Source organism: Somniosus microcephalus, chromosome 10 (assembly GCF_052327205.1).
Source record: "Somniosus microcephalus isolate GS21.2 chromosome 10, FLI_Smic_1.0, whole genome shotgun sequence".
NCBI classification, from domain to species: Eukaryota; Metazoa; Chordata; class Chondrichthyes; order Squaliformes; family Somniosidae; genus Somniosus; species Somniosus microcephalus.
Window position 1 is genome coordinate 8,093,818 of NC_140996.1, and position 20,422 is coordinate 8,114,239.

Consider the following 20,422-nt stretch of genomic DNA (forward strand, 5'->3'; position numbering starts at 1 on the left):
GACTATTTGAGCGTACATCATCCAGGCCGACACTCCCAGCGCAGTATTGAGGTAGCGCTGCGCTGCCATCCTTTGGATGAGACGTTAAACCGAGGCCCCGTCTGCCCTCTCGGGTGGACGTAAAAGATCCCATGGCACTGCAACAACAACAACTTGTATTTATATAGTACCTTTAACATAGTAAAACGTCCCAAGGTGCTTCACAGGAGCGATTATCAAACAAAATTTGACACCGAGCCACATAAGGAGATATTCGGACAGGTGACCAAAAGCTTGGTCAAAGAGGTAGCTTTTAAGGAGCGTCTTAAAGGAGGAAAGAGAGGTGGAGAGGATTAGGGAGGGAATTCCAGAGCTTAGGGCCCAGGCAGTTGAAGGCACGGCCGCCAATGGTGGAGCGATTATAATCAGGGATGCTCAAGAGGGCAGAACAGCAGGGGAGTTCTTCCCGGTGTCCTGGGCCAATATTTATCACTCAACCAACATCACGAAAACTGGTCATTATCACATTGCTGTTTGTGGGAGCTTGCTGTGCGCAAATTGGCTGCCGCATTTCCCACATTACAACAGTGACTACACTTCAAAAAGTACTTCATTGGCTGTAAAGTGCTTTGGGACGTCCGGTGTTGAAAGACGTTGTAGAAATGCAAGTCTTTCTTTTACTTCTTTCGCTCTCTTCCTCTCTCTCTCCCTCTCTCCTTTTGTTTCTTTACTCCAAGAGATCGAGCAGGAAGGCAGGCATCAACTTGTGTTGTCGACTGGAAGTCACATTTCGGTCTAGAAGTAGTTACAGCCCTGCGCTTTGAGTAATTAAAACTAGAATTCTGATTACACTGGCTGTTTTTCTCATATGCCAGGCTTGGGGTGGTAATTATGGTCACAGGTGCAGAGTTCTTATTGAAAATTAATTTTGGAAAGCAAATTAATACCATGGGAGGCGGCAGGAAAAGATCCTGTGAGCCACAATTTTTCATTTCCTGGTCGTGATCACTTGCTTTAGTTTTTCACCGTCTGTCAGCAACTTTGCTGCATAAGTGTGATTTTTTTTTTTCCGGAATAATTGTAGCAGGGAATTTTTTCCAATTGATTTGGGAATCTGGAGTAGCCGATCAGAAATTATAGAATGAGTTCAACAAAATATGTAACTGGGCAGAATTGTGTCGGCTCAGTGGGCAGCACCCTCGCCTCGGAGTCAGAAGGTCGTGGGTTCAAGTCCCACTCCAGCACTGTCGGAGGGGCAGTACTGAGGGAGCGCCGCACTGTCGGAGGGGCAGTACTGAGGGAGTGCTGCACTGTCGGAGGGGCAGTACTGAGGGAGGGCCGCACTGTCGGAGGGGCGGTACTGAGGGGGCGCCGCACTGTCGGAGGGGTAGTACTGAGGGAGCGCCGCACTGTCGGGGGGCAGTACTGAGGGAGCGCCGCACTGTCGGAGGGGCAGTACTGAGGGAGCACTGCACTGTCGGAGGGGCAGTACTGAGGGAGCGCCGCACTGTCGGAGGGGCAGTACTGAGGGAGTGCTGCACTGTCGGAGGGGCAGTACTGAGGGAGCGCTGCACTGTCGGAGGGGCAGTACTGGGGGAGCGCCGCACTGTCAGAGGGGCCGGCTTTTGGATGAGATGTTAAACTGAGGCCTCGGCTGGATGTAAAAGATCCTATGGCCACTATTTGAAGAATATCCCTCAATCAATTTCACTAAAACGGATTATCTGGCCATTATCACATTGCTGTTTGTGGGATCTTGCTGTGTGCAATTTGGCTGCCATGTTTCCTGCAACATTGACCACACTTCAAAAGTAGTTCATTGTGAAGCACTTTGGTACGTTATAGAAATGCAAGTCAATCCCTTTATTATGGGAAGAAAAATGCATACTCCATGAATGGTGTTGAAATAGTTACAGGTGGATTTAAACCTGGACCCAAAGGACCGTCTACCATTCAGTTGTCCACAGTGTAACAATGCTGGGGCCAGAATTCCTTGGTCCAGCTACACAGCTGACCTCCTCTCCTGACCCCACCAGAGTATCTCGGAGCATAAGGTGGCAGCACTGGCTCGTAGGGTTTTTCCAGTGAGGGGCCTGATCCTCCCAGCAGTCTTCTGGGATGGTCAGGACAAGACCCAGGCCTGAATCCCCTCCCACCGCCCCCCCTCCCATGTCTCTCCATTGGACCTCATCATTGGTATCTCTGTAGTGCACAGGAGGCAATAGCTGTGGCAATCGCGGGTGGGGGGAAGCCACTCCACTGGACCTGCCTCCTTTCAAGGACTAAATCGTAAGGTAATTGGCAAAAGAACCAGAGACGAGATAAGGAAAAGTTATTCAACGCCACGAGTTGTGGTGATCTGGAACGCACTGCCTGAAAGGGCGGTGGAAGCAGATTCAATAGTAACTTTCAAAAGGGAATTGAAAAGGTGATAGTTGCAGGGCTGTGGGGAAAGGGCAGGGGGGAGTGGGACTAATTGGAGAGCTCGTTCAAAGAGCCGGCACAGGCACGATGGGCCGAATGGTCTCCTTCTGTGCTGTATGATTCTATGATTCCAAGTCTTTGGCGCAATGGATATCTTGTTCAATGTTCCAATGGCCTCTACTGCCCCCCTTCACCCTGCATCATCCCCAGGCTCAGGAAATTCCGGGCCAATGCGTTTAACAATGGCGTGTTAACAGCAGTGGTGGAAACGTGGCATATTATTGGGGGAGAATAGAGGGAGCGTATTTCTACAGCCGACCATGTCACAACCCGGCCTGAGTAACATTGTGGATACAAAAATCAGAAAGTTCTGTCGGCCACAGCACGAACATTCCTCACTTAACCTTTATTGATTAACAAACTGAAACGGTAAATATCAATAATATTGAATTTACAGAAACCGGCCATTCAGCCCAGCTGGTCTGTACCGGTGTTTATGCTACACACGAGCCTCCTCTCACCCCTCTTCATCTCACCCCATCAACATCTTCTATTCCTTTCGCCCATCCCTAGTTGCCCTCGAGAAGGTGGTGGTGAGCCGCCTTCTTGAACCGCTGCAGTCCGTATGATAAAGGTGCTCCCACAGAGCTGTTAGGGAGGGAGTTCCAGGATTTCGACCCAGCGACAAAGAAAGAATGGCCGATATATTTCCAAGTCAGGATGGCGTGTGATTTGGAGGGGAACTTGGAGGTGGTGGTGTTCCCATGCGCCTGCATGTGTTTATCGAGCCTCCCCCTAAAGGCATCTCTGCTATTCACCTCAACCACTCCCTGTGGCAGCGAGTTCCACATTCTCACCACTCTCTGGGTAAAGAGGTTTCCCTGGAAATTAATGTTGAATATTGTTCCTCACTTGAGTATTAGATAATTGTACTGATAAAACTATGGAAAATGAAAGAGTACTTTATGTAAGAAACAATTTATTTGTTATTAAGTTTGCCTCTTGGGAGGAATCGGCGGTTAATTTTAGCCTTCAACGGGATCACGTTTTGGGAATTTCGGCACCCGTCCCTCATGAGTTTCTGTCCATTAAGTTTAATTGGTGGAAAATCATGTGGGTGACATACGCCTAAATTCCCAATATCTGTTACTGTAGGAATGTCTAGTTCCTATCAAAAGACTGAGGTCCACTCAGGTGATCAAATAAACGAGGTTTAATGAAAACTAACAGAGTTTAACGGGTAATTACAGGAGAACATCGAATATAGGTCTAGTCAGTTCGGAGGCTCCACAAGGACTGCTTGGGCAGCCCCGTGGCTGACGTCATGACGTCATCACGTTTTTCCCGCCGGTGGGGGATCACGTGATGAACGGCGTGACGTCATCGCGTTTACCCGCGCTATTAAAGTGATCGCGCCCTGTACATGTAAACAGTGAAAACAAAGATACAGACTCAGGCTGTAGCTAACATATTATTAAAGGGAATTATATACAACTGATCGGAGTCCCTTAGTGGCTCCGCCACATGTGCCCCCCCAGAATTGTCTTTAACAGCAAAAGTAAAACGGCGAGGAGGCCTGACAAGCCTGTCAGAGCGACTTGTGTAGCCTTGAAGTGGAAGCTGATGGACGGCGGGCGAGCTGGCGGGCGGTTGCGTTTGATCTGGCATGGCGACTGTGGGCGGTCAGCCATGTTTCGGCGGTTGTGCGATCTCGACTGGGCGGTCAAGGTCCAAGTGCGCCGGCTTCAACCGGTCAACCGAAATGTGGTCCGGTTTACCTCCGATATCGACCGAAAAAGTTTTGTCTCCGGGCTCCAGCACGCGGAAAGGACCAGTGTAAGGGGGTTTGAGCGGATCCCGATTTGCGTCGTGGCGGATAAACACATAGTCGGCGTTCTTCAGCTCAGCTGGGACGTGGGAGCTCTGCAAGCCGTGATGCGACGTAGGCACTGGAGCGAAACTTCTGGCTGCCTCCTGGTGGCTGATCTGCTGGGATGCGGACCATGGCTCTGTTGGAGTCGGAAGGAAATCCCCTGGTACGCGGAGCGGCTGGCCATATACGAGCTCCGCCGAGGACAATTGAAGATCTTCTTTAGGTGCCGTACGAAGACCCAAAAGGACCCATGGAAGCCTGTCCACCCAGCCCGCGCCTTGAAGGCTGGCTCGCGGTGCGGCTTTGAGCGACCTGTGGAATTGTTCGCACAGGCCGTTCGCCTGTGGATGGTAGGCAGTGGTGCGATGTAGCTTGACGCCGAGCCCCTGAGCCACAGCATTCCAGAGCTCCGAAGAAAACTGCGGCCCACGATCAGACGAGATGTCCGCCGGTACCCCGAAACGGGCGACCCAAGTGGAGATGAATGCCCTGGCGACGTCTGCAGAAGTGGTGGATGACAAAGGAACCGCCTCAGGCCATCTAGTGGTGCGGTCCACCATTGTAAGAAGATGAGTAAACCTGTGCGAAGGCGGAAGTGGCCCCACCAGGTCCACATGCACATGATCAAACCTACATTCCGGAACAGCGAAGGTGGCCAATGGAGCCTTGACGTGACGCTGCACCTTGGTCTTTTGGCAGACCACGCAGGTGTTGGCCCAGTCGCGGACATCCATGTGCATGCCCCGCCACACGAATTTGGACGACATCAGCTGTTGCGAGGCCTTCGTGCCAGGGTGCGACAACCCATGTATGGCGTCAAAAACTTTTCGGCGCCAGGCGACCGGCACGATAGGGCGAGGATCTCCTACGGAGACGTCGCAGAGTAGCGTACTGCCCGCGGCATGGAATTTGACGTCAGCCGCTTGGAGGCTGGAGGGGTTGGTTCTGTAAGATTGGACTTCCGGATCCGAGGCTTGATCTGCAGCCATGAGGGCATAGTCGATGCCGAGCTGGACTGCATGAACGGTCGCGCGGGAGAGGCAATCCGCCACCAGGTTGTCTTTACCGGACACATGCTGAATGTCGGTGGTGAATTCTGAGATAAACGTCAGGTGACGTTGTTGCCGAGCTGACCACGGTTTGGCGGTCTTGGCCATAGCGAACGTTAGTGGCTTATGGTCCACAAAAGCCGTGAACGGACGGCCCTCTAGCAAGAACCGGAAATGGCGGATGGCCAGAAAAAGGGCCAACAACTCCCGGTCGAACGTGCTGTACTTCCGTTTGTTTATCCGTAGTTGACGGCTGAAAAACGCCAGCGGTTGCCACGTCCCCTTCACCCACTGTTCCTTGCACTGCGCCGATGGCATAGTCTGACGCGTCGGTGGCAAGGGCGATGGTGGCACCTGGCAGCGGGTGCGCCAGCATGGTTGCATTGGCTAAGGCGCCTTTTGTGTCGACGAATGCCCGGTCCATGTCGACCGTCCAGTTAATCGGATCCTTGCCGGACTTGCCCTTGAGGGCCTCGTACAGGGGCTGCATGAGCAGAGCTGCATTAGGGACGAACCGGTGATAAAAATTTACCATCCCGAGGAACTCCTGCAGGGTCTTGACAGTCTGCAGGTGCGGGAAAGAAGTAACTGCCTCCACCTTCGTTTGCAGGGGAATTGCGCCGTCCGATGTGATGCGATGGCCTAAAAAATCAATCTGCTGCAGGCCGAACTGGCACTTGGCCGGGTTGATGATCAAGCCGTGTTGACCGAGGTGTCAAAAGAGGGTGCGTAAACGGCAGATGTGCTCCTCTTTTTATTAGGGCTGGCGATGAGGATGTCATCGAGGTATACGAATAGAAACTTGAGGTCCCGAAGCAGAGTCCATCAATCGCTGGAAAGCCTGTGCAGCGTTCTTCAATCCAAACGGCATCCGCAGAAATTCAAACAGGCCGAATGGGGTGATGACTGCAGTTTTCGGGACGTCTTATTGGTGCACGGGGACCTGGTGGTAGCCACGGACAAGGTCGACTTTTGAAAAAATGGTATTTCCCGCCAAATGGGCAGAGAAATCCTGAATATGAGGGATCGGGTACCGATCAGGAGTAGTGGCGTCGGTAGTCGCCACAAGGCCGCCATCCACCGCCAGGTTTCGGAACAATGTGGAGAGGTGAAGACCAGGGACTATTCGACCGGCGAATAATCCCTAGCCGCTCCATCGTGTCGAACTCCGCTTTCACAGCCACGAACTTGCCAGGTTCAAGGCGCCGGGCCCATGCGTAGACCGGGGAGCCAGTCGTGGTGATGTGATGTTCGACACCATGTTTCGTGGACGTGGAAGAGAAAGTGGGTCTGGTCAGGTCTGGGAAATCTCCGAGGAGGCGAGTGAAGTCATCCGGAGGTGGGAACGCACAGGAGACAGTGCGCAACACAGCGTTACCGCGGTGGCACGGGATGGAGTGAAAAGTGGCCGCATTGATCAACCGGCGGTGCCTTACGTCCACCAGGAGGCCGTTGGCGCACAAAAAATCCGCCCCGAGGATGGCTTGAGAGACTTTGGCCGTGATGAAATCCCAGTAAAACCGCTGGCCGTTGAAGCACACCTGGACCCGCCGTCTTCCGAAGGTCCAAATGGCCCCGCCATTAGCCGCCTCGAGGGAAGGGCCGTGCCCCCCGGCTTGTATATCAAGAATTGACGCGGGTAGGATGCTACACTGCGCCCCGGTGTCGCAGAGGAAACGTCGACCAGATAGGGAGTCAGTGATGAAGAGGAGTTTTCCCGAATTACCGATTGCCATCGCAGCCGCGGGGCGCTCGTTATAACCGGTCCTCTTTCGACAGGGTAGCTGTTTTTTTGTTTGAGCGAAAAGCTGCAGGGAGGGTGGCAGCATCTTGCTTTCGCGCCAAAGCAGGCGTGGTAGGAGCACAACCCCGCAGGTTGAGGGGCTGGAGCAGCGTCTGTGGGGGATGGGCACCTCGTGGCAGCGCCGTACTGCTGTGTCCCCGCGAAAATCTTGTCCGCTTCGGCAGCCAGCTCCGCGCAGTCTGTGACTTCCGACCTGGCTAGGGCAGCCTGAATTTGCTCCGGTAGCTGGCTGAGGAATAGCTCCCTGAAGAGGAAGCATTCTGGTTCGGAGCCCAGGAGCGTGAGCATTTGGCTCATGAGCTCGGACGGCTTGGAGTCCCCGAGGCCGGGCATAGCGAGCAGCCGGCGGATGCGCTCCGACTTCGTGAGCCCGAAGACCTGTAACAACCGCGCCTTTATCGTTTCATACTTGCGATCTTCTGGTGGATTACCAAGCAGGCTGACGATCTGCGAGGCTGTGGCGCTGTCGAGGGCGGAGACCACGTAATAGTAACGGGTCTGATCCGCAACGATGTTCCTGATTGCGAACTGGGCTTCAGCCTGGATGAACCACGCGGCTGGCTGTTGCTCCCAGAACTGTGGTAGTTTCAAAGCAACGACATTCATTTCCATGTTCAGTAACTTCTGCGAAAACCGTTCGCAAAAGTCGGGGTCACCAATGTAGGAATGTCTAGTTCCTATCAAAAGACTGAGGTCCACTCAGGCGATCAAATAAACGAGGTTTAATGAAAACTAAGAGTTTAACAGATAATTACAGGAGAACATCGAATATAGGTCTAGTCTGTTCGGAGGCTCCACGAGGACTGCTTGGGCGGTCCCGTGGCTGACGTCATCACATTTTTCCCGCCAGTGGGGGATCACGTGATGAACGGCATGACGTCATCGCGTTTACCCGCGCTATTAAAGTGATCGCGCCCTGTACATGTAAACAGTGAAAACAAAGATACAGACTCGGGCTGTAGCTAACATTATTAAAGGGAATTATATACAATTGATCAGAGTCCCTTAGTGGCTCCGCCACATTACCGGTATTTGTGAAACACTGCGCTGGAAACGCTGAAGAGGAAAACTTGCCCCATAAAGTCTTCCTGGTACCTTCGTTAAATTCCCCAATCGGGCAACTCCTAACCAGAAGCAACAACAACTTGTATTTATATAGCGCCTTTAATATAGTAAAAGGTCCCAAGGCGCTTCACAGGAGCGATTATCAGACAAGATTTGACACCGAGCCACATAAGGAGATATTCGAATCGCTGATCAAAAAAGTTTGGTCAAAGAGGTCGGTTTTAAGGAGCGTCTTAAAGGAGGAGAGAGAGAGGCGGAGAGGTTCAGTGAAGGAATTCCAGAGCTTAGGGCCTCAGCAGCTGAAGGCACGGCCGCCAATGGTAGAGCGATGGAAATCGGGGAGGCGCAAGAGGCCAGAATTGGAGGAGCACAGATATCTGGGGTTGGGCGGGGGGGCGGTTGTAGGGCTGGAGGAGGTTACAGAGATAGGAAGGGGCGAGGCCATGGAGGGATTTGAAAACAAGGATGATCATTTTTAAATCGAGGCGTTGCTGGACCGGGAGTCGATGTAGGTCAGGGGGCGATGGGTGAACAGGACTTGGTGCGAGTTAGGACACGGGCAGCCGAGTTTTCAATGAGCTGAAGTTTATGGAGGGTGAAAGGTGGGAGGTCGGCCAGGGGAGCGTTGGAATAGTCGAGTCTAGAGGAGCAAAGGCATGGGTGAGGGTTTCAGCAGCGGATGAGCTGAGGCAAGGGCGGAGATGGGCGATGGTATGGAGGAAGATGCAGTGCTCACAGGGAGTGCTGGTCTGGAGACCACTGCGGCCCAGCACGTCTCAACCAGCAGCCCCTGTGAGCACGACTACAGGAAGCACCTTACCAGGGAATCAATCCATTAATTTTTAAGGGTAAAACAATTTGTGAGACTTTAATAAAATCACTTAATTTCTCAATTTTTCTTATTGATTTCCGTACTAAGTAGACCTAATTCCTGTACTTAAATTCAATCTTCAGCTGTTATCTTGAATCATTTTGCATTGATTTATGCTCTTAAATGACACTGAAAATTGAGATTAAAATGCTGTGGTTGGACTGGGTACTGGAAAGGATAGTTTGGGATCTAAATTGGACAAGCGTCTTCTCTCCAAGTCCTATGTGAAATGAGTTTGATGCTGTCTCTTCCATCCACCTGGTGAGCACAGCCCACAGCAGCAGACTGGCACTTTCACTCCGACAGACCACAGGATGATGATATGAGAAATGGAAATACCAGCTCCAGATTCAGCGCTATCGATGCTCCCCTGGCCGGCCTGCCACCCGCCACCCTCTGTAAGCTCATCCAGAACCCTGCTTCCAGTATCCTATCCCGCAGCGAGACCCACTCCACCATCGCCCCTTGCTGACGTACATTGGATCCTGGCGTACGTTCCTCCAGCGCCTCCAACTTGGAAGTTTCATCCTCGGATTGAAATCCCTTCAAGACCTCACTTCAATCTATGTAACTTCCACCAGCCCTACAATTCCACCCCCTCCCCCGACACCCAACAACACTCTATTGCTCTGACTTTGGATTCTTGTGCATCTCCATCGCCCCGCCATCACTTCAGCCGACACGAACTCGATGGGCCGAATGGCCTCCTTCTGTGCCGTTATGACTCTATGATGCACTTTGTGTGAACTCCCTGCCTCAATCCCTCTGGTCTCTCCCCCTTTTAAGAACATCCTTAAAACTCGCCTCTTTGACAAACCTCTCCAAACATCCCCTCCTTTGGCTCTGCATCCATTTTTCCCCATTGTGCCTCTGCGAAGCCCCTTGAGACAGTTTTCTACGTCCAAGGCACTATATAAATGCAAATTGTTGGTGCGCAGCGCTCTGGAGCTCCTGCGTACCCAAAAAAATTAAAGGTAGGGAGTTCCAGCGACGATGAAGGATCGGCGATATATTTCCAGGTCAGAATGGTGTGTGACTTGGAGGGCAACTTGGAGGTGGCGGTGTTCCCATGCGCCTGCTGCTGCCCTTGTCCTTCTAGGTGGAAGAGGTCGCGGGTTTGGGAGGTGCTGCCGAAGAAGCCTTGGCGAGTTGCTGCAGTGCATCTTGTACACACTGCAGCCACGGTGCACCGGTGGTGGAGGGAGTGAATGTTTAAGCTGGTGGATGGGGTGCCGATCAAGCGGGCTGCTTTGTCCTGGATGGTGTCGAGCTTCTTGAGTGTTGTTGGAGCTGCACTCATCCAGGCAAGTGGAGAGTATTCCATCACACTCCTTACTTGTGCCTTGTAGATGGTGGAAAGGCTTTGGGGAGTCAGGAGGTGTGACACTCGCTGCAGAATACCCAGCCTCTGACCTGCCCTTGTAGCCACAGTATTTAAGTGCCTGGTCCAGTTAAGTTTCTGGTCAATGGTGACCCCCAAGATACTGAATTTGGGGGATTCGGCGATGGTAATAGTCATAAGAGTTATACAGCACAGAAAGCGGCCCACCGTGTCCGCGCCGGCCATCAAGCCCTATCTATTCTAATCCCATTTTCCAGCACTTGGTCCGTAGCCTTGTATGCTATGGTGTTTCAAGTGCTCATCTAAATGCTTCTTGAATATTGAGGGTTCCTGCCTCTACCACCCTTTCAGGCAGTGAGTTCCAGATTCCAACCACCCTCTGGGTGAATTTTTTTTTCCTCAAATCCCCTCTAAACCTCCTGCCCCTCACCTTGAAACTATGCCCCCTGGTTATTGACCCCTCTACTAAGGGGAAAAGTTCCTTTCTATCTACCCTACCTATGCCCCTCATAATTTTGTACACCTCAATCAGGTCCCCCCTCAGCCTTCTCTGCTCTAAGGAAAACAACCCCAGCCTGTCCAGTCTCTCTTCATAGCTGAAGCGCTCCAGCCCAGGTAACATCCTGCAACATAATGCCATTGAATGGCAAGGGGTGGTGGTTAGACTCTCGCTTGTTGGCGATGGTCATTGCCTGGCACTTGTGTGGTGCGAATATTACTTGCCTCTTAGCCCAAGCCTGAATGTCGTCCAGATCTTGTTGTATGCGAGCATGGACTGCTTCATTATCTGAGGAGTTGCGAATGGAACTGAACACTGTGCAGTCATCAGCAAACATTCCCACTTCTGACCTTATGATGGAGGGAAGGTCATTAATGAAGCAGCTGAAGATGGTTGGACCTAGGACACTGCCTTGAGGAACTCCTGCAGCAATGTCCTGGGGCTGTGATGATTGGCCTCCAACCACCACAACCATCTTCTTTTGTGCTAGGTATGACTCCAGCCAGTGGAGAGTTTTCCCCCTGATTCCCATTGACTTCAGTTTTACTAGGGCTCCTTGATGCCACACTCGGTCAAATGCTGCCTTGATGTCAAGGGCAGTCACTCTCACCTCACCTCTGGAATTCAGCTTTTTTTTCCATGTTTGGACCAAGGCTGTAATGAGTTCTGGAGCTGAATGGCCCTGGCGGAACCCAAACTGAGCATCAGTGAGCAGGCTATTAGTAAGTGCCGCTTGATGGCACTGTCGGTGACACCTTCGATCACTTGCTGATGATTGAGAGTGAACTGATGGGGCGGTAATTGGCCGGATTGGATTTGCCCGGATTGACATTGTGGAGCTCAGGAAGGCGAGCTACACTTGATAGCCAGCTGTGCTGTACCTGACTCCGAGTCCTCAGTGTAGACAGTAGGTACAGAGAGAGTGTTTCCACTAGTGGAGAAGAGTGTAACTAGAGGCCATCAATATAAGAGAGTCACCAAGAAATCCAAAAGGGAAAAAGTTCAAGTTCAAGTTCAAGTTCTTTACACTAACATCACTTGCTGTGTTGAGCACAAACATTCACAAAGGGAGAAAATACTGATCTGACCTTGTTGACACTTCTGAAAATACGGTTTTTGCAATCTCTATGAATGCAAAAGGTTCATGTTTCTTGAGCACAATTAATTTGCTTGTTGCAAATGTTCTCCTGCTTTAAATAGAAGAAAAGTTTAACTGTAGTAAGAGAACCATTATTCCTCTCGCGCAATCTGAATTAATTTTATGTTTTCTTTATTTGATCGTAAGCACACAAGACTTTGTATTTATACAGCGCTTTTAACGTAGTAAAACACCCTAAGGCGCTTCACAGGAGCGTTAACAGATAAAATTTGACACCGAGCCACACAGGGAGATATTAGGACAGGTGGGAGGTAGGTTTCAAGGGACATCTTAAAGGCAGTGAGAGAGGCGGAGAGGGTTAGGTAGGGATTCAGCAACAACCAAAATAAGGTTTTTCCACTTGTGGGGGGAGTCCAAAACTAGGGGCCCTAAATATAAGATAATCACTAATAAATCCAATAGGGAATTCAGGAGAAACTTCTTTACCCAGAGAGTGGTGAGAATGTGGAACTCGCTACCACAGGGAGTGGTTGAAACAAATAGTATAGATACATTTAAGGGGAACACACGAGGGGAAAAGGAATAGTGTAGGAATGTCTAGTTCCTATCAAAAGACTGAGGTCCACTCAAGCGATCAAATAAACGAGGTTTAATGAAAACTAACAGAGTTTAATGGATAATTACAGGAGAACATTGAATATAGGTCTAGTCAGCTCGGAAGCTCCACGAGGACTGCTTGGGCGGTCCCGTGGCTGACGTCATCACGTTTTTCCCGCCGGTGGAGGATCACGTGATGAACGGCGTGACGTCTCATCGCGTTTACCCGCGCTATTAAAGTGATCGCGCTCTGTACATGTAAACAGTGAAAACAAAGACACAGACTCAGGCTGTAGCTAACCTATTATTAAAGGGAATTATATACTATTGATCAGAGTCCCTTAGTGGCTCCGCCACAATAGAAGGATATGCTGATGGGGTGAGATGAAGAGGGGTGGGAGGAGGCTCGTGTGGAGCAGAAACACCGGCACGGATCAGTTGAGCCGAATGGCCTGTTTCATATGGCATATCATTGGCAAATAACACAGATAAATGTGAGGTATTACATTTTGGCAGGAAGAATAGGGAGGTCACTTATCACTTGGAGGGTGCGAGTCTAGGTGGGATAGAGGAACAACGGGATCTCGGAGTACAAATACACAAATCACTAAAAGTTGTGACACAGGTTAACAAGGCCATACAAAAAGCAAACCAAGCACTGGGGTTTATTCCTAGAGGGATAGAATTGAAAAGTAGGGAAGTTATGCTAAACCTGCATCGAACCTTGGTTAGACCACACTTGGAGTACTGCGTATAGTTCTGGTCGTCATATTATAAAAAGGATATAGAGGCACTGGAGAGGGTGCAGAGATGATTTACAAGGATGATACCAGAAATGCGAGGGTATACATATCAGGAAAGGATGAACAGGCTGGGTCTCTTCTCTTGAAAAAAGAAGGCTGAGGGGTGACCTAATAGAGGTCTTTAAAATTATGAAAGGTTTTGATAAAGTGGATACAGAGAGAATGTTTCCACTTGTGGGGAAGAGCAAAACTAGAGGCCGTCAATATAAGATAGTCACCAAGAAATCAAATACGGAATTCAGAAGAAACTTCTTTACCCAGAGAGTGGTGAGAATGTGGAACTCGCTCCCACAGGGAGTGGTTGAAGCGAATAGTGTAGATACATTATAAGGGGAGGCTGGATAAGTATATGAGGGAGAAGGGAATAGAGGGTTATACTGATAGAGTTAGATGAGGAAAGACGGGAGGAGGCTCCAGTGGAGCATAAACACCGGCATGGACTGGTTGGGCCGAATGGCCTGTTTCTGTGCCGTAGACTCAATTGTAATTCTATTTTCATAGAGTGCATGAATTTTATGTAAATTCCATATTAAAAAAATATTTAGTAAATTGACAAAGCAGCTGGATGCTCTTGTTTAGTATTGTTTCCGCCAGTTGGACAGACATGTTCTGCCTGTGCTTCTACTGTCTGTCAAGAGAAGTGTGTGCATGGCCATCTTCAAATTCAGATTTGTTTTTTTGCATGCATTTATTTATATTTGCTTACACACTGAGCTACCAGACAATGACTTTGTCTTAACCTTGTGAAATTGCTGTCTGAAAGGAGTTTCTAATCACACTGTAGATTCTGCTGAGCCTGTTTGTTGCCGTCATTCTGGACAATCTGGAGCTGGATGAAGATCTAAAGAAATTAAAACAGGTAAGGTGTTTTACACATTGATCTGTCCTCCTCGCCTGAACATTTCTCACCTTGTGTGTGTGAATGCACATCATGCCCAGAGCCATCTTAAGCATTCTTTCAGTTGTTCATGTTAAGTTCATGGAGTTTCTACCACACTTGAAGAACGTCGAAGAAGACATTTTCTAGAGATGTGTAAGGGTTGAGGAGTGTGGTTGACTGACCTGGACGGACCCACTCTGCCCTTGCACCATGATCAGCTTCTACTCATTTCCAATCCTGCGTTCCCAGATAGGGTGATTGAACCATTAAGCGAAAATGCCGATCGTTGTATAGCTCCGATGATTGATTGTATTTTAATAAGTTATTGTCAAAGGCCTTGAAATCATATTGTTGCATAGGGTAAAAATTGTGTTTAGCAAATAGCAGGCACAGATATGATGGGCCGAATGGTCTCCTTCTGTGGCTCTATGCACCATTGATCATAAGAAATTGGAGCATTTGGCCCTTCGAGCCTGCTCCACCATTCAATAAGATCATGGCTGATCTTCTACCTCATCTCCGCTTTCCTGCACTATCCCCAGATCCCTCGAGTCCCTTAGTATCCAAAAATCTATCGATCTCTGTCTTGAATATACTCAACGACTGAGCCGCCACAGCCCTCTGGGGTAGAGAATTCCAAAGATTCACCACCCTCCGTGAAGAAATTTCTCCTCATCTCAGTCCTGAATGGCCGCCCCCTTATCCTGTGATCCCTGGTTCTAGACTCTCCAGCCAGAGGAAACATCCTCCCTGCATCTACCCTGTCAAGCCTCTTAAGAATGTTATAAGTTTCAATGAGATCACCTCTCATTCTTCTAAACTATAGGGAATACAGGCCTAGTCTACTCAGTCTGTCCTCATAGGACAATCCCACCACCATCCCAGGAACCAGTCTAGTGAACCTTTGCGATCAGCACATGGAAGAACTCCCTGCTTTTCTTCAAATAGTGCCATGAAAACTTCAATGCCCGTTTGCAGAGGTGAACAGTTATAGAAACATAGAAGATAGGAGCAGGAGTAGACCATTCGGCCCCTCGAGCCTGCTCCACCATTCAATGCGATCATGGCTGATCATCCAAATTCAGTACCCGGTCCCTGCTTTCTCCCCATAATCCCTTGATCCCTTTAGCCTTAAGAAATATATCCAACTCCTTCTTGAATATATTTAATGTATTGGCCTCTACTGCCTTCTGTGGTAGAGAATTCCACAGGTTCACCACTCTCTGGGTGAAGAAATTCCTCCTCATTTCTGTCCTAAATGGCTTACCCCTTATCCTTAGACTGTGACCCCTGGTTCTGGACTTCCCGACCATCGGGAACATCCTTCCTGCATCTAGTCTGTCCAGTCCTGTTAGAATTTTATATGGCAGGGGGTTGTTTCAATTTAAGAAATGACTTGCATTTAGTTAGCACCCTTCACGACCTCTGGATGTCCCAAAGCACTTCGCAGTCAATGTATCGGCCGAGATACGTGTCCAAGTGGGACTTCCGACTCCGGCCTGGAGAGCTGCCAGTTGAGCTAAACTGACCTTATCTTCAGACTTACAGAGGTCCATTAGTGAAGCTATCATTCCACATCACTGCCTGAAGCACTGCCAGAACCAGTGATGTGATGGAAACGTTTCTAAAAGATTTTGAATTTGGTATAAAGTATTAAATAGATAAAAGGAAGAAAATATAATTGACTATGTGTGGGAGAGTGGGAGGTTGTAATTGAGGACAGGCAGTTGTAGACCTGTCCTTCACTCGAGCGATGTTATCATCAATCCTAACCGACTGAACACCCACGCATCCATTATTACCTAGATTGATCTGAAATTGACTCATAAATGTATATTTGGAAGGTGCTCATGTTTGTATTCAGAGAATCGTACAGCACAGAAGGAGGCCATTCGGCCCATCGTGCCTGTGCCGGCTCTTTGAAAAAGCTCTCCAATTAGTCCCACTCCCCCCTGCTCTTTCCTCAGAGCCCTGCAAATTTTTCCTTTTCAAGTATTTATCCAATTCCCTTTTGAAAGTTACTATTGAATCTGCTTCCACCGCCCTTTCAGGCAGCGCATTCCAGATCACAACAACTCGCTGCGTAAAATAACTTATCCTCATCTCCTCCTCTGGTTCGTTTGCCAATTGCCATAAATCCGTGTCCTCTGGTTACTGACCCTCCTGCCACTGGAAACAGTTTCTCCTTATTTACCCTTCATAATTTTGAAAACCTCTGTTAAATCTCCTCTTAACCTTCTCTGCTCTAAGGAGAACAGCCCCAGCTTCCCCAGTCTCTCCGCGTAACTGAAGTTCCTCCTCCCTGAGGATGTAACTAGTGGAGTAGAGAAAGGGGAACCAGTAGATGTGGTGTATCTGGATTTTCAGCAGGCCTTCGATAAGGTCCCACACAAGAGGTTGGTGAACAAAATTAGGGCACATGGAATTGGAAGTAATATACAAGCATGGATTGAGAATTGGTTAACAGACAAAAAACAAGGAGTAGGGATAAACGGGTCTTTTTCAGGATGGTAGGCTGTGACTAGTGCGGTACCGCAAGGATCGGTGCTTGGGCCCCAGCTATTCACAATCTATATCAATGATTTGGATGAGGGGACTAAATGTAACATTTCCAAATTTGCTGATGATACAAAGCTAGGTGTCAGTGTTAGTTGTGAAGAGGATGTGAAGAGGCTTCACGGGGATCTCGACAGGCTCAGTGGGTGGGCGAGAACATGGCAGATGGAATATACTGTAATGTGAATAAATGTGAAGTTATCCACTTTGGTAGAAAAAACAGAAAGGCAGAGTATTTCCTAAATGGTGAAAGATCGGGGAATGCAGATGCTCAAAGGGACCTGGGTGTCCTTGTAGATGAGTCACTGAAAGTGAATGGGCAGGTGCAGCAAGCCATTAGGAAGGCAAATGGTATGCTGGCCTTCATTACAAGAGGATTTGAGTACAGGAGTAAAGAAGTCTTACTCCAATTATATAGGGCCTTGGTGAGACCACACCTGGAGTACTGTGTACAATTTTGGTCTCCTTACCTAAGGAAGGATATACTTGCCATAGAGGGAGTGCAACGAAGGTTCACGAGATTGATTCCTGGGATGGCGGGACTGTCGTATGAGAAGAGATTGAGTAAACTAGGCCTGTATTCTCTTGAATTCAGAAGAATGAGAGGGGATCTCATTGAAGCATACAAAATTATTACAGGGCTTGATAGGGTGGATGCTGGGAGAATGTTTCCCTTAGCTGCGGAGTCTAGAACCAGGGGCCACAGCCTCCGGATAAAGGGTAGGCCATTCAGGGCTGAGATGAGAAGAAATTTCTTCACACAGAGGGTGGTGAATCTTTGGAATTCTCTACCCCAGAGGGCTGTGGAGGCTCAGTCATTGGGTACATTCAAAACAGAAGTCGATAGATTTCTGACTAGTAAGGGCATCGAGGGATATGGCGATAGGGCCGGGGAATGGAGTTGAGGCAGAAGATCAGCTATGATCTCATTGAATGGCGGAGCAGGCTCGAGGGGCCGAATGGCTGACTCCTGCTCCTATTTCTTATGTTCCCCCTGTAGAAAGTCCCTATTATGAAGTAATCTACTTGGCAAAAGCTTTGTTTTTCCTTTTGTTTTGATATTTAGATAATGTAAAATGAGAATCTGTAAAAGTCTTTAGTGCGGCAAGTCTGATAATGATGATAATGGAAAGGCAATAAGAGTGTGATCCTGAGAGTAACCAGGCGTTTTGTGGAAACCCTAACCCTAAATGACTCGTCCTCTACATATCTGAAACTTGGCTCAAGGAGCGTGACAAGAAAGAACATGTTTTTCAATGGCCCTACCAATCCGATGGCAGGAAAAAAACAGCTGGTCCATCAAGCCTACCCCACACCTCATGATGGTTGGAGCAACGTGATAAGACACTTCCACTTCCGCGCCCCCCCCCCCCCCCCCCCCCCCCCGCAACCCCCCTCCACCTCAGCCATGTAATCTCCTGGAGAAGGCAAAACAAAATCAGGGCCAATAAGGGAAAAATACTCACCATCCCTTCGGCCAGAAGTTCAGCCAGGGTCTGGGGACCCCCTGTGGTGAATGGATGTCCCACCACAGCATACCTGCTCTCCAATGCTGCAGTAGCAGAATATCCAGCCCCCTGTGTCCTACCACTTCATTCGAACATACAGAAATGACGGGCAGGAGAACACCAGCTGGTCCGTCAAACCTGCCCCCACACTCATGAGGATCGTGACTGGACACTTCATCCGTTCCCACCCCACCCCAAGCCATGTGATCGCCTGGGAGAGATGAAAAACCCGAGGCCAATAAGGGAAAAGATTACGCTGGAAAAATTACCCTCCCACCACCTCGGGCGATCGAAACCAGTCCAGGAGATCAGACGGAGCAAGTGTTATCTCTAAAGACACTGACCTATATGATGAATGATGTAATGTGCATGATGAGCCTTGGAATCAACCTGCAACTGATTCTGTCCATCTCCGTGCTGGCCATCGTGCCCACTGTGAATGGCGCATTAGACATGTCTCCTGGGGTCAGTCAGTGGCTCAGTGGGCAGCACTCTCGCCTCGGAGTTAGAAGGTTGTGGGTTCAAGCCCCACTCCAGAAACTTGAGCACAAAAATCCGAGCTGACACACCAGTGCAGTACTGAGGGCGTGCTGCACTGTCGGAGGGGCAGTACTGAAGGAGCGCCGCACTGTCGGAGGGGCAGTACTGAGGGAGTGCTGCACTTTCGGAGGTGCCGTCTTTCGAATGAGACGTTAAACCGAGGCCCCGTCTGCTCTCTCAGGTGGAAGTAAAAGATCTCATGGCCTCTGTTTTGTAGAAGAGCAGGGGAGTTCTCCCCGGTGTCCTGGGGGCCAATATTTATCCCTCAACCAACATCACTAAAAAAACATTATCTGGTCATTATCACATTGCTGTCTGTGGGAGCTTGCTGTGCGCAATTTAGCTGCCGCGTTTCCCACATTACAACAGTGACTACACTTCAGAAAGTACTTCATTGGCTGTAAAGCACTATGGGACGTCTGGTGAACGTGAAAGGCGCTATTGAAATGCAAGTCTTTCTTTAATAAGTGAAATACCTTGGGGAGTAATTTTAACTTTTTTCTCACCGGATGTAAAATGGGTGATAATGAATCGGGGGTGGGGGGAGGGGAGGTGAAAGCGAATCGAGGAGGAGGTGATAGTGGGTGAGGGGGCAAGGGTGAATTGGGGGGGGGCGGGGGTAGAGGAGGTGATGGTGAATCGAGGAGGAGGTCCGATCCCTGCTTGAAAACATCCCCGTCCACCAAAAGATCAGCAATCGTATATTACACAGAATCTTGCAGCCCAGCGACTGGCCATTCGGCCCAACTGGTCCATGCCGGTGTTTATACTCCACTCTCCCGCCATTGGCCACCCGACACGTCCATCCTCACGGTGCCCCGCCTTCCCCCGGCCAATCGGAAAGTGAACAGACTCTTCTTTGCCCAATTGGATGGTTCTTCACCACCAGTCAAACAGCCTTTTTTTCCACCAATCTCCAATATTTTTATAACTAACGAACAAAAGTGTTCCAAGGAAATGGGGGGAAAAAACACCCCTCCTCCCACCCCTCTTCATCTCACCCGATCAGTATAACCTGCTATTCCCTTCTCCCTCATGTACTTATCTAGCTTCCCCTTGTATGCGCATTCTGTACAAATTGGAGCCGAACACCCTGTAGAGAACAATTATCCAATCAACTGTAATGAAATGCAGTACAAAACACCAGTGCTACAAAATAAGTTGTAAAAATAATGAATAATCGTGCCCTGCTGGAAAGTAACACACGCTATCAGAGTTCCTGAGTGTGCGATTGAAAGAGCAAATTGTGCTTTTAATCTCTCTATCGTTGTGTTATACAAGTCACTTTCTTCCCTCTGAAGATAATTGCATTAAACAATAAGGGTGAGGAATAAAGAGAATCGAATGGTAATTCTCGTGATGCCATTGATGTGTTATAGCTTTCCAATGACATTTCTTGGTCTGTTGTGTGCAGCGAGGTTGGTAATATTACAAATCCATGGTCAGAGAGGGTTCCTTGCCTGTCGGGAGCGCATGTGTCAGCTGTGTTTCAGTGGGCAGCACTCTCGCCTCTGACTCAGAAGGGTGTGGATT

The 20,422-nt window shown here is 49.3% G+C and overlaps 1 protein-coding gene across 8 annotated transcripts in view; it reads left to right on the forward strand.

Moving 5' to 3' along the window:
- The window catches only part of nalcn (sodium leak channel, non-selective), a 315,031-nt gene that overhangs the window by 113,650 nt on the left and 180,959 nt on the right, over window positions 1-20,422 (forward strand). For 7 of the 8 annotated variants that reach the window (XR_015079682.1, XM_085998388.1, XM_085998389.1 and 4 more), the window contains one exon: window positions 14,190-14,264. The exons of the other annotated variant lie outside the window; for it this stretch is intronic. Coding sequence is in view for 6 of the 7 variants with exons in the window: in XM_085998388.1 (XP_085854514.1) it covers window positions 14,190-14,264 (75 nt within the window). In the remaining variant the exon portion in view is untranslated. The remainder of the gene's footprint in view (window positions 1-14,189; window positions 14,265-20,422) is intronic. 8 annotated transcript variants of the gene reach the window in all.